This window comes from Tachysurus vachellii, chromosome 16, assembly GCF_030014155.1.
Source record: "Tachysurus vachellii isolate PV-2020 chromosome 16, HZAU_Pvac_v1, whole genome shotgun sequence".
NCBI classification, from domain to species: Eukaryota; Metazoa; Chordata; class Actinopteri; order Siluriformes; family Bagridae; genus Tachysurus; species Tachysurus vachellii.
Window position 1 is genome coordinate 10,524,724 of NC_083475.1, and position 15,193 is coordinate 10,539,916.

Consider the following 15,193-nt stretch of genomic DNA (forward strand, 5'->3'; position numbering starts at 1 on the left):
AAAGTGAGGAAACGTGTTTAAATATTCTAGTCCAGCTGTGAAGCAAGAGCATCAAGGACATTTTGACAACTGCTATCTGATTACAAGCTGACTTGATTAGGCTCATGTCTGTTCTGATGCAGCACATAAACTATCGAGTTACTTGATCAAAGCATCAAAGCCTGACATTTACTCTGGGGGAAAAGCACATTTCGATAGAAATATTTTAAACATCTTTAAGCAGACTGACTGTTTTTATGACTTCAGCTGTTCAACTGCCTCCTTACCTAGAATAATCTTAGCAGAAAAAAAGTAAAACATTGTTTTTGGAGAAATCTATTTATTGTTTCAAAGACAAAACTATGGTAATCTACGGGGAGAATTTTGCCAGGATTTTGTAATGTACTATAATTCAGTAAATGCTCAAGCTCTGTGCATGTATATACAGAATATGGCCCTCAATAAGTTGTGTCAAGTCTGCTTCTCATTATTCTGATACTCAGTAAATTCCTAGCAGCATTATCAAACAGGAAAGTGAGGTTAGGAACAACTCATCTCTCAGTTCCAAGTGATTTATCTACTTTTAATATTAGTGATATTAGTAAATCATGAACGCTGTACATAAATGTATACTTCCATATTTGTGTTATTCTTTTTACTCCAGTACACTGAATCAGAAATAAAACAGTGACTATGGGGTTAATATTAGACTTTAAACTGTCAAATAGTAGAGCTTTAATAGTCATACTATTTATAAAATTAGTCTTTCAGTGACTATTTCAGTGTTTCATTAACTGTAATCTCTCTCTCTCTCTCTCTCTCTCTCTCTCTCTCTCTCTCTCGAATACCAATCATTTTGATTAAAATCTTGTGAGAGTTGCCTTACCTGATACCCTCAATTTCTCTTGTTTTTCCTCTCAGTTGTTTCTCTCTACTCTTAATATTCACAGGTAGCAGTAGGGGAAGCCTTTCGCTCACCTTCACTTTCTATTTTAATTTATTTCTATAGCACTTTTAACAACAGCTGCTGTCATAAATCCCTAATGAAAAAAGCAGAAAGTGACAACTCCCGAAGAACCCAGAGTATTAGGAAGAAGCTAATCAAGACTAACCATCCTCCTGTGCGTGACACTAAACCCGTGCTGCTGTAACACTGCTTCAGCCCTATTTCAGGATCTTACATTTTCTCTGCTCTGCAGTTGTGTAGTGGATGAAATGGATTTCTCTGGGATGGAACTGGATGAGGCTCTGAGAAAGTTCCAGGCTCACATCCGTGTGCAGGGAGAGGCCCAGAAAGTGGAGCGGCTCATCGAAGCGTTCAGGTGAGACCATGCATGCACACACACCCACACACACACACACACATACACAAACACACACACTAACTCACACACAGAGTGCTACTGCCCTGTCACACTCAATTTCCTCATCACTTCCATACCAAACAATAAGATAGCAGAGCCCTGGGAAACGGCTGACACACCTGATACAGCATGAAATCTTGCCATGCAAGAAGCAACCAGAAAACTCAATTTATATTTATAGGGTTAGGGTTAGGTGGTTTCAGGTGGTGTTTCACATACATGCATTTGAAACACAAAACACTATTCTGGTAGAAGTATTTTCTCAATTAACTGCATAGCAGCTTCCAAACACCTGGACATGTCGGGGAACATATGGCACAGTAGCAACATGCCGACAATCCTGTTTCTATCCAGCATCTGAGAATCTGGAGATTTCACAATATCTAATGCTATTTTTAATCATGTATTTCTAGCTAGTGAACTGTGTGCTATCTAGGAGGCAAAATATCTTGTCACATCATAGACATCAATAATAACTATACAGAAATATGGATGTTGGTTTAGACCCCAAACAAGCAAGCCAGAGGTAACAGTGACAAGGACATACTCCCTGAGACAATGTTAGGAGAGGAGAGAGAGAGAGAGAGAGAGAGCCTATCCCCATATAAATCATTACTCTTATAAAATGGTATACTATGAAATTAGTACAAAGTTTGTTAAAAATGTGTTGTAAAGAATACTGGAAAATACTGTAGAGTCCTGGTACAATATGTATGCTTATGAAGGTACACAGTTGAACTGGCTATGTTTAATATATCAAGATATATATGTTTTTCTATGATTTTATGTACTGTACCTTATAATGAGTTATAATACCAGACATGGCTTGCTTTTTAGTAAAGAGTAAAGCTTTTCTGTGCTCGTCATCATTCACTTCAGTAATAAACCTCAGGGTGTCCATAATATTCACCTGAAAAGTAAGAAACAGCCTAGTTCAGCAAAATTCTGAGATCTTTTATCACTCCCTCTTGCTTCTATCAGTATTTAAATGAATCACTTCTAGAATATGTCATGACACTCACCTCTACAGCTGTAATTAAAGGTGATCTCCTTAACATGCCAGGAATGAATTATAAAGAGATCTACAACACATTATAGGTATCAAAGCTCTGACAAATATCCAGATATTTCAATCAGCATTACAACTGTATGTTATTTTAAGACTAGCACATCTCTCTTTGTGTTTTAGTCCATGATAAGGTTTTCTGAAATGGGATTGATCCACAAAACATCCATCTTTAAGTTAACGTACAGTAACCAGCTTGCTTAAAGATAATGAATATTTATTTATTGAAATTTTAAAAATCCTTTCTGGTTATTATCTATCACATTATGGCACATTATCTATCATGAACGTTTTTGAATATAGTGCATTAAACAAGGTTTACGCGGTAAACACAGTTTTCAGCACGGTTTTGTTGTCAGCAAATAAAACACACTGTATTGAAAACATGAAGAGAACAAAGCCATTTTCTTTAATCACAGGTCTCTCATTAGAGTATCTTTATCATAAAATGTTATTGCATCATTTGTAGATGTTACGGAGATCATTTCATTCAATGTAACAAATAATCTTAAAAATCACATGATATAAAACCAGCAGATGTCTATATAGATACAATGGTCTATTCTTATTTCCATATACTGTGTGGACACAATGACAAACATGATTTAGTGTATTGTTCAAACCCATATATATATATATATATATATATATATATATATATATATATGTATATATATATATATATATATATATATATATATATATATATATATATATATATATATACATATATATATATATATATATATATATATATACATATATATTTATATACATATACAAAATGCTTTTTGCTGTTAGACAGTTTAATTAAGGAAACCACAGTGACATCTGCAAGCTTGTAGAGCTTCATTTTTGTGTCTTTGGTGCTGGTTTATAAATAACGATGATTACATAACATAACCCAGTCTGTCTCTGCTTGCCTCCCCCATTGCTACCTTTGCTATTTTGCCAAATCCTTTCTAAAAAACATGAGTAGGGATGAAGCATGGCAGAGAGAGTGATAAATAAATGGATCTAAGGAGTAAAACAGCAACACTTAAAGCAGCTGGTCTATTAATGAAAGAGGGAATAAATGAATTAGTGCAACTGCCAGCTCTTCATCTTTCTCATTACCATGAAACCAAAGAACAAAGCTAAGCAAGTTTTTTTTGTGATGAAGGAGGTATAGAACTGACCGAGTTAGATCAACAGTATCATACAGAATACAATAAAGTCTCTGACTAAACGCTGTTCAGCTGAAACTGATACACAACCTGTAAGTGTGTGTATGTTCTTGTGTACTCACTGGCCTGCGGAGATGTAAGCACCAGTCATTTTTCATATGGGGGGTGGTCGTCTACTTTTACCTGGAAGTGCTGATTTATTACCATGAAATTAGAGTTTTCACTTGAGCACACAGCCTTGAGCACTCCTCAAATAGCAAAAAGAACTTCCTTATAATTCAGAAGGCTTCATAAAACAGTGATTCATGATTCATGAAGTTTCGTAGTCAGTTTGGAGTTTTGTGTGTTTAAGCAAGGCAAACACAATTAACTTGGACAAATTCATTATTAAAGTCCAAATCCAGGTGGGACAAATGAGGAGTCAGAACTGATGCATTTACACAAGACGTCGCAGTGATGGTCTGTATCTGAAGGTGTACTTCAGAATGAATTAAGAAAAATAGGAAGTAGGAGACTGAGCAGTAAGAAGAGGATACAGTATGTTCTGATTTGAAAGATTCTGACTTTGCTAAATCTTTTTATTGATGATAAAAATTGCAGTTCCATATGGAAGTTCATTGCAGTTCCATATGGAAGATTATAAATTGAGAATATGTAGTACACATATCCATAATGAGCAAGCCAAAGAAGACAGAGATGACAAACCTCCTTGACAAAATATTAGGAACCAGATTAAAAAGAGAACTCATCCTCATCTGGGTAACACCTGAAAGGGAATAATAAATCATTTCATTTCTGTAACATATACTGTAACAGCCAAGGTTGCAATTGTATGTGATGTAATGCAAGAATTAAACATTGTTAATAATGTCAAAATAATGCCTATCCTAAATAAAACCAAACAATGTGATTTTTAGGACTAATCTAAACATCATGGTCAATGATGCCAAGTGCCAAAGAGTTTACAAAAAAGAATATTCAGAATCACAATTGGATGAAACTGACAAGGGTCATAAATCAGGAAACAGAACTAGAGACTAATGGACACACAGAAACAATTCCACAGAAATGAAACTAATCAATGTGAGACATAATATATGTGAATGCAACTACGATATTAACTACTGTCATGACAGGGGACCAAATAAAATCATGTCATGACATAAACAATATCAAATATGGGTGACCTTGTCACAATCATTTATTGACAAGCATTAATTGTAATTGTATTAAACAAGATTTACATTGAGAAAATCTACAATAGAGTGGTTTACAAAATGTATAACTTTGTTAGTTTGTAAGGTCTACCAATTGATGCCCCTATGGATAAATATCTAAACTATTTGATGAGTGATGTAGGCTTTGTATTAGACGTGTTATATTTCTTAAATGAGTAGTAAATATTAAAAGCGGAAGCAAAATAGCAGTAAGCTTTGTACAAACTGAAAATGGGGGGTAAAAATCCACACAGGGTATAAGATGAGTATATTAACCAATTATGTTGGCAAATTTCAAATTAAATTAAGATTAAATTAAGAGAAGAATGCTCTTCTCCCCAATACTAAAAAAATTAAACATGTATTATTATTATTATTATTATTAGGTTATGACATTGGTATGTCATACATAATTCTGCCACATTCAAGAAGTTTATAAAACGCTATGTGTAGCATAGAATAGAATAGAATAGAATAGAATAGAATAGAATAGAATAGAAAACATGCCACAATCATGATTTTCTAATACCACCCTGAAGTCTTTGTCCATTTTCTTTAGCGATTACTCAAAATGTTGAGCTAGGTACATTTCTTTTAAATCGAGTTAGCCTAGGTTGACCTGTCCCAGCGTTTCGGGGTAAAGGCATTAGATTTAACATGATAGGTGTAGGCCAGCAGTATTTACTCTCTAAGATTATATTTAAAGAGCAGGTTAGCCTTATGCCATGTTTCACTAGAAAATGTAGAGCTATGAGATCATTTCTGCTCCTCATATAAGCTAATAAATCACTCCAGCATTATATTTTAGTTTGGCGTTCGGCTCTGAGACTCATTTCATCTGCTGCTGTTGGAAAGTTACTATATTTGGGTTTGCATTGGAAATGGGGCTCCAAATAACATTGCATTGTGGTCATAGATAGTCATATATTATATATATATATAATAGTATATAAAAAATCCATAAATGAATGAAAAATTGTAATGTCACAGCTATTATGCATACATCTATATTTCTGTATTATTGTAATGGATTCTTTTTATTAGCCAGCGCTACTGCATGTGCAATCCAGATGTGGTGCAGCAGTTCCACAACCCAGACACCATCTTCATCCTAGCCTTCGCCATCATCCTCCTCAACACAGATATGTACAGCCCCAACATCAAACCTGACCGCAAGATGATGCTGGAGGACTTTATTCGCAATTTGAGGGGTAAGAGAAAACTTTGATTACATTAAAATTAAGGTGGAAATTCATTTACATTTCAGAACCGTACTGCATTGGTTCCTGAAGCACTTTTTCATATACTGTGTGTATCTATCTATTTATATATTAATGTTTTTCAGCTCAACATGTTTGTAATAAGTGTTTCTTTGAGTTACTGTAACCTTCCTTCCATCTCAACCAGTCTGACAAAATAAGTGCATATGTAGTTACAGAAGTCGAAATTCACTATAGATTTTTTTTTAGGTTAATACATTTTACTCAGTTTATTAATTCTGTTAATGTGAACACCCCTTTTACACATTATTTTTAAAAAAAAATTCTCTATATGTTGTTCTTTGGGCTTCTACCTGTTCAGAGTCACTACAGCGGATTTGGCCAACATTTGATTTTGGCACAGGTTTTATGCCAGATGCCCTTCCTGACACAGCCCTCATATTTTTACAGCCCTCACAAATCAAAAATTTTATTGGTCAAGCAAAGATAACATTTTGCTTTTAACAAACAGGTATCAGGGATATATCGGTGTGTTTATGAGATTATGGGAGGTGCTACTTCTCTGACATTCTTACACAAGGCTTTTAGATGAAGTTATACATTGTCTATCACTAGAGTGTCTTGATTGTGCCTTTGAAAGAATCAATTAAAAGGCTAAAACAATGGTGAGTGTATTTAATGGATTCAGTCAAGCTGCTCCTAACAATTAAATTAAAGTGGAAAATCAATGCTGGAATACCAAAGTGATTATAATACACTGTTGATTGGACCTTTTCACTCCATTTTCTCTCCTTCGTTTTTCGCATTTCTTAAATTTGACTTCACATTTTCTTTTTCTTCATCTGTCAGAGATTTTAGACACAATGCTTCACTTGAGTAACTGAATGGGTGAAATGAAATTATGAATTTAAAAGGGATTTTAATGACTAGCCTTCCAAAACATGCTAAAAAAAGAAAAAAGTCCAATGTTACACTTTAGACTGCTGCATATTATAGTCTTTAATTTTTAAGACCTGGTTGTTTTTAAATGAGTTTGATAATAGCTTAACAATGATTAACAGAAAATTCATCTTGTTCAGCTTTGTCATTGCCCAGTTGATGGTCAGACACAAGCTCAGGTCATGTATGTATTATCTAAAGCGAGTAGACACCACAAAATGTCTTTTTAGAGATATGTACAATAAGAGATGACAGAAACATTTCTAGAATAAAGCATGAGAAATATAAATGAAAATCTTATGTCACTATCTACATTATCAAACTGAAGGGTTTATGTTTTAATAATGGAGTTGTAAATAAGTATATATTTAGGCATATGACATACTTATGTACATGTACCTATCTAACAAACTGTGCATTCATTGCAAATTGCGCTTTATTTTACTGTTATAATCGGACTAATTGTCCATAAACATAAACGTTATCATTAAGCAAATGAAAATACTTACATTTGAAAATTGTGCTGATGATATATAATGGAGATTTAAGGCTATGATGACTGTGAAATCAAAAACAACACAAACTATATGTATAAAATATACACGTCCATCAACACACTTTCAATTTGGACTAATTCATTCTTCTCTAAATGTTTTATTGTTAGGCATAGATCATTATGTAGATTATTGACAAAAAATTGAGTAGAGATTGTCATTTTTAATTCAGTTGTCATGATTTGTGTTGCTGTACCAGTTCTAAAGTCCACATGTAATTTAGATATGTTGAAATCAGGGTTGAGTAGAAACCAACTACTTCAATTTCTGGACTTATTTGTACATTTTTGGCAAGTTATTCTACTTTTACTCAGGTAAAAGATTTATGGATTTCCTCCACCATATTTTTTTCTACTTTTATTATTCCCTGAATTCGTGGAGTGCCTATAATTTTAGAAAATAATGATAAATGGGGACAGGTTCAAAATATGAGCCATGTCAAGGACTGATTCTGTTTTTTAATGTTATGGGTAAAATGTAGTGTGACAGTAATATTTTAACACACAGAGAAGTCCTGGAATTATTGTTTTATTCTCCATGTTTTAACCCCAGATTCTCTTTTTCTCAGTCCTCACTCCTCATTATGTTCACTTGTGTGTGTACCTGAGTATATTGCCAGTTTTGAGTTATATCCTCCCTGATGCTTTGCTTGTGATCACATCCATCATTCTCCATAAATGCACTGCGCTTCTTTACTTCATTGCACATTCAATGTCACTTTCTGCAAGTATTTGCTGGTTCAGGATGAAAGTATGCTTATTTGTACATTTAGAATATCACCTTTAGCTGTGGATGACCTTGCAATCATTCAGTCATTGCAGGGTTGGTTGCATTAATGCTCTTAATATTAAACATGCATTTAACATTAAACAAGCAATGGGTCATTTCTCCTTATAGATTTCTTTTGTATAACCTTTTTTTTTTTTTGTGAACAAATGGCATTGTGAGAGCCATGCTCATAAAAAATGAGCAACATTCTTGGCATTTTAGAGTAAACACCAAGATGATTTATTATGGAAAATGTTAAAAGACATTAGAATAAACCAGAATCAAAGTCAGGACATGCTTCTTATTACAGAGGCTTGTCTGGTATTCATTCTAAGAGAAACTATTAAGAAATAAGATGATAAAAAATAAGTAGGATTAGAAAATAGATATCTAGAAGTTAAAAATAATGTAACAAAAATGTAGTAGTCATGTAATCGCACATAATAATGCTATACATTGGTGTCTAAATAAAAAAGGTCAACATATAATACTGTTCATTTCTTGAATCTAATCAGAAGCTGTTGATTCGTTTTCTGTAACAGTAGCGCTGACAAAAGAGTCAGCTGTAGTTTATAAAACAGGTTTATTATAATGCACTCATTTTAATAAATTAATATTTCTCTTGTAATAATTCATTTACTGGAACTTGTAAGGCAGATGGTCCTCATAATATAAGACTAATTATAAAAACATAAAAATATCAACTTATGGCTTAGAATAGAGGACTTTGCATTTAATAAGACAAACAGTAATATGACAAGCTTTTTTGTCTTTTTAGCTTCCAGAGGGAGAAGTAGCGTTAGGCAAAAAAAGCTGCTGTTAATGCAAATTAATCAATCTTAGTGACTTAACAGGAATCACTTATTATTTTCCTATTATAGAATGCCCCATCATGGTTTATTCCTTACTTACATACATCTTTAATATTCTATACTATTTGTACTCTTTTGTAAAATATACAGAGGCACCATTTCAAATCCATGACAAATAAATGTTTTTTGGCTCCATACTGAATTGATTAGTGTGATCATACTGTATGGCCTACTCCAAAGTGAGAATTCTGTCTGTGTGGGACAATAAAAAGTGTCCTCTCTGTAAGGGACAATAATATTCCTGGCAAAATGGTTGGAAAGTGAACATGGACAAGTATCATATTCTGCTAATGAACAGTTACAGAAACAAGAGTCAAACGCTACTCTACACCTCCATCAGTGTCATTTTGCAGTTACAGTTCACTTAATTAGACCCTTTTGTTTGTGTAAATGCAAGCTAATTTTCACATGCAAAAGATTTATAATCATGTAGACCATTTACAAATACAACATATTTAAAATTCATGTAAACTGAATAAATATAATTTGTGCATGTTGAATACACTCTTTGGGTTACAATATATGGCAATTATCTTGTAATACAGGCTAAAGTTGAAGGCATTTCAAAACAAAACTATTAGATAATGATCTATCCATTAGTGCAGTTTAGTCCTAAATGTATTGTGGGTGGCACAGATACACAGATACTGTGTTTTCCCTACATTTTGATTTCCACTAGAATTATCCACTGAAAATTGGTGCAAATATGTGTAAGTGTTGCTCTGCAAAGAACTGGTGTACCATTAATGATGTATGGCCGCCTTCAGAATATACAAAGTGTCGCGGTGAGGCAAAGGCGAGTGAGGATCCAAATGCAGTTCAATCTTTTATTAAACCAAAGCAGGAAACAGGCAGGCAAAACAGGGCAGAACACTGAGCAAACGGGAAACAGGAACATAGACACAAACATCCAACAACGACCCACACCAGGGAAGTAGATATAACAAACAGGAACCAATCACAACACAGAGACAATCAGAGACTAAGACGATACACCTGGGGGGGAGATAGAGTGCAATTAGTGTCCATGGTAACAAATGAGTGGGCGGAGCAAACAATTAACAGCAAGGCAGACAGAAACAGGGCAAAACACAGACAGACTCATTACACAAAGAAATAATTTCACTGTGCTGCGACATTTATGTGACAAAATAAAGGCTTCTATTCTATAACATGATTTGCATTTAAATGTGACATTTGTAGACTCACACTGTTTTTCAATTCTGTGTAAACATAACACAAGCAATCTCTAGAGTAAAGTGTCCATTAGTTTTCCCTAGAGTTAGCTGTATGTACTGTATAGTTTTTAATTATTTAGTTAACACTTTATATGTCCTGTATTGATATTTATACTTATATTTAACCTCATGGATATGCTTTTGAACTGTTAGAATATTATTATCTAGAGTCTAATAAAAGGAAAGTAAAACTGTGAAAAAGTTTTGTTTGTGTGGGCACTCTTGCACTGTAAAAGACATTTCTTTTAGATAATAAGTTTGCTTAATGCTTCCCTTTGCCCAAACTTATTTCACCAAGCTGTCAGTGCTAACCTCTATATTAGCTTAGGTTGGATAACTTTCCTCTGCAAACACTCATTAATCTCAGGATTTCCTCAAGTTGCTGCAGCATCTGTCTCTTGGCAGATTGCTGTGTGTACCTGAAGTATCTGTGGGCAGAGGTCTGAAGGGATCCATTCTCAGTTGCCTGGAAACAAACACAGACTCATACACAGTGAAAGTATTTTATAGAACATCCTGGTTTATTTTCATATTCTGATATCCAGAATGATTTATGTGACAACTTTAATATGACCACTGGTACTGATTCATGCAATTATCTAATCAGCCATGTAACAGCAGTGCAGTGTACATTTGGTTATTGGTTATTCAAAGCAAATTTTAGAATTGGGGGAAAATGTCATTTCAAGGACTTTGATGATTGTACCATTGTTGATGCCACATGGTCTGGATTGGGTACTTCAGACTGTTGATCGTCCGGGTATTTAGAATTTACTTATAATTGTACAAAGTGCAAAAAAAAAACCATCCAGCAGCAATTCATGTGGTCAGAGTATAATTTCCAGCCTGGATTTTCAAGAAGACTACAATAATTCAGACAACCACTTTTTATCTTACTATAGTGAGCAGCATAAATGTCAAAACACACGACACGTCAAAAATATGTCAGAACACACAACACATGGAACACTGAGGTGGATGGGCTACAACATCAGGTGACCACACCAGGTTCCCCTCCTATCAGCTTACTGACATTTTCAGATTACTGGACACTGGCCATTATATTAGAATATAACTGGGAAAATTGGGATATTGCGCTTTTGTAATACTATTCATTTGCTCAGACTCTGTCTGTTGTTGTTTTGCTGTTGCACATATGTAAAATCTTTTATCATCTATTAAATCATCCTAGGAAAACCCAACAACTTTCAATGCAAAATAGAGATTGTGCAAATCAGGTACTGGAAGCACAATTAGGGCAATAATAAATGGTTCACAGTTCTGAAACAGTTGGAAATTTGCCAGTAATTGCCAGTAACCCATGAGCACACTGTGCCTTCACACAGTGAGAAGGATAGTGAAGGAACAAAAAAGATGTAAAACATTACAATTTTAGAAGTGCACGGTTTAGTTGACATGTCAAAATCAATGATTAAATTCAAAATAAGCTGTTTTGAACAAGTAGGAAAAAAGCATCTCACAAAATTCTCTAGGACATGCATAGGACATGCATTTTACTCTTGTTTACAAAAAGCAACTATAAAGAAGGAAATGCACCGCTAATGCTTTGTGACTGTTTTATTGTTGGTTCAAATGCTCTTGTGAAGATTGAGAGCAACATGAATTCTGATATGTACCAGGACATTTCAGCCCAAACACGTCTTGCCTATTCCAAGAGGCAAGAAGGCATTAGGCCAATGTTAAATTGACCTTTTCACCAAGACAATAGTCTAAATATATGTTCAGATCAGCCTAATTGTAAATGTATATCTGTGCTATGTGTGTATGTTGGTGCAGGAGTGGACGATGGAGCAGACATCCCTCGGGACATGGTGGTGGGCATTTACGAGCGTATTCAGCAGAGAGAGCTACGGTCCAATGAAGACCATGTGACATACGTCACCAAGGTGGAGCAGAGTATTGTAGGAATGAAGACGGTAAGGCCAGGATCTTACATTTGACCTAAAGCTTGCAAGTTTGAAATAGAAAGCAAATAGACAATGCAGATTTATGGAGAGACCTTGATCACAAAGATAAACATAAATAGGGGCTACCTTGATAGCTTTGTTTACATACACTCTTTAAAAATAAAATAATATATAAAACAAGATAATAAATAAGGAGGAATTACACAGAGCGGTCAATGGCAAAAGCTAAACTTCACATATGTAAACTAAGTAGCTAGGTACTGCAACATTAAAACTTTAAATCAATATCAATATGTATTCATAAACATAAAGACCACATATATAATGATTAAAAAATTCACCACATGATTTCTCCTATTCTCCATATATTCCAGTTCTAAAAGGATAAACTGTAGAGTATGTGTGTATATTTATTATATGTGATGCGTTTATTATAACTGAATATATTTATTATATTTAATATGTAATATTTAATATATTCTCATACAATTTCTTGACTACAGCATGATCATTATTCTAAAATGATTCTGCAATCAATATGCAGAAGAGAGGCACAGATGAGATAACATCTTGGCAATCATTACAATTTGTCGTAGAAAAAAAAAACACCTTATTCCCTACACACACAGCTATTGGGGATTTTTTACCCTCTTGAACTTCATCTTCATTAAGAAGGGATTAGCTTAGAGAGTGAAGAGGAGTCCGAATTGCACTGACAGAAACTCTGTGTTGTTTAGATAGATAGAGTCACCGTGTGGTGTATGAACATCCACCCGTAAAGATAAACGAGTGCCTGTCACATACTGGGCATGGATAAATAGAAGTTATTCCACCCATAAATGTTCAATTTTGCATGTGTGTATTGTAAAGCTTGTGATTTACGTATGCATATTGGTGAGAGAGAGAGAGAGAGAGAGAGAGAGAGAGAGAGAGAGAGAGAGAGAGAGAGAGAGAGAGAGAGAGAGAGGGAGAGTTGCTGTCATAAGAAGATATCTTCTGTGTGCTGTAAGCGGAATCATCGTGTATACAGACCCATCAAGCTCTGGGAGTGTGTGTCACAAATGTCACTCAGATGATTCAATGATTCATCATTGCAACTGCCTGAATGTACAACACATGCACACACACACACACACACACACACACACACACACACACACAAATATGCATTCTCCTTGGTGATTCAGTGTTACTCCAGCCTGCGACATGCAGTCTCAGTATGTATGAGTAAATATAACCTCTCACACACACACACACCACTGCAGAGTATCTTCTGTTTAATGAATGCTTCACCTCAGTTCTCCCTAGCATAATCATTATACACACAGCAGTGCCACACTTCCACTTCAAGGAAACCTCCACACACAAGGAAACCTCCAATCAAAAAGCATGAGTAGTTAGAACCATACCTTTAGTATTTTGTTGATGTTTGAGTGAAAGGGTTACAGCTTTCTGTTCACCATATTTGCTATTCTGAGAAAACAATTCAAAATTAGAAATACAGCTGCATATATGAGTGTGCATGAAATGGTTTGCCCAACATCAGTCTTATTACAGTATTCATGACAGCAAAGTTGAATGGTTCTTAAACCTTCCAATATCATGACCTAATCTAATATCATGATCAACTCACTGCAATTAGACCTTGTAACACTAATGAGTCACATGACACCGGGGAGAGAAAATGGCTAATTGGGCCCAATTTGGACATTTTCACTTAGGGATGTATTCACATTTGTGGCCAGCGGTTTAGATATTAATGGCTGTGTGTTGAGTTATTTTGAGGGGACAGCAAATTTTCACTGTTATACAATCTGTACACTCACTACTTTACATTGTAGTAAAGTGTCATTTCTTCAGTGTTGTCAAATATGTGTGGGGTGTATTCACTTCTGTGAGATACTGTTTATATATATATATATATATAAAACCACCAGCAGGAGAGATGGGGATGCCTTTGGACAAACATACATAAGTCACACACTTCACAGAAATAATCTAGATTGAAATGTTTATTAAAACTGCAGCATTGTCAGATGAGTGAAATAAATTTTTAGTCATATTTACATAGTTGTACAACATTCATTTTTCTTTATTTTCCACATGAAGCAAAACTCCATCAGACCATACCTGAGATAAGGATTCATTCAGTGACCCTGGAGCTGTGTGTACCAGTGGTGCTACCTGCATTTCTAGTTACACATCATAACCTTACTAGAAAAACTAGTTTTCCAAAACTTTTTTGGAATCTTTATGCAGTTCGTACAATTGGGAGGAAAAATGCACCTGTAGCGTTCCTTTATCTTTATTTTTATCAGAAAAATAAGTTTTGTGGCCACTACTGCATTGTATTCTGCTGTAATGCATGCCAGATCTAGCTACATTTTTCCTTAACTTAAATAAATATGGGACTAGTGTGCAACCAGGTTTCTGTATATTTAAGAATTTTTTTAGGATGTGAAATGAAATTTAATCTTTGTGGTATTTTCAGAATGTAGTCACACCTTCTGCACATTTTTTCCAGCAATGAGAATCTGAATATCTGAGTACATTAGTGAGTTGCTTGGATTCAGCCTAGTCGATTCGACAATTTATGTTTCAATAACACACAATCCATTCCAATGGATCTCTGGTGTTTTGGCAAGCAGCCTGAAACAGCACCTGTGAGAAAGTAAATTATAGAATTGTAGGAGAGCTATGAGATTTCAGCTCGCTGAGTAAGTACTGGAGGTCCAATGTCTGTCCATTATCCTATGACGTCTGGCTCCTTGTTCTCTCATTGTACTGTGTCTGTTTATGTGAACATCTTCAGTTAATTTGAGAAGAATTATGGATAAATGGCTTGATTACATTATGCAACACAATTTTTGTTCTTAGGTAGT

The 15,193-nt window shown here is 34.7% G+C and overlaps 1 protein-coding gene across 1 annotated transcript in view; it reads left to right on the plus strand.

Moving 5' to 3' along the window:
* Positions 1-15,193, plus strand: part of iqsec3a (IQ motif and Sec7 domain ArfGEF 3a) — a 57,005-nt gene that overhangs the window by 20,389 nt on the left and 21,423 nt on the right. The window contains exons 4-6 of the mRNA XM_060889586.1: positions 1,179-1,301; positions 5,837-6,003; positions 12,181-12,320. Coding sequence (XP_060745569.1) covers positions 1,179-1,301; positions 5,837-6,003; positions 12,181-12,320 — 430 coding nt within the window. The remainder of the gene's footprint in view (positions 1-1,178; positions 1,302-5,836; positions 6,004-12,180; positions 12,321-15,193) is intronic.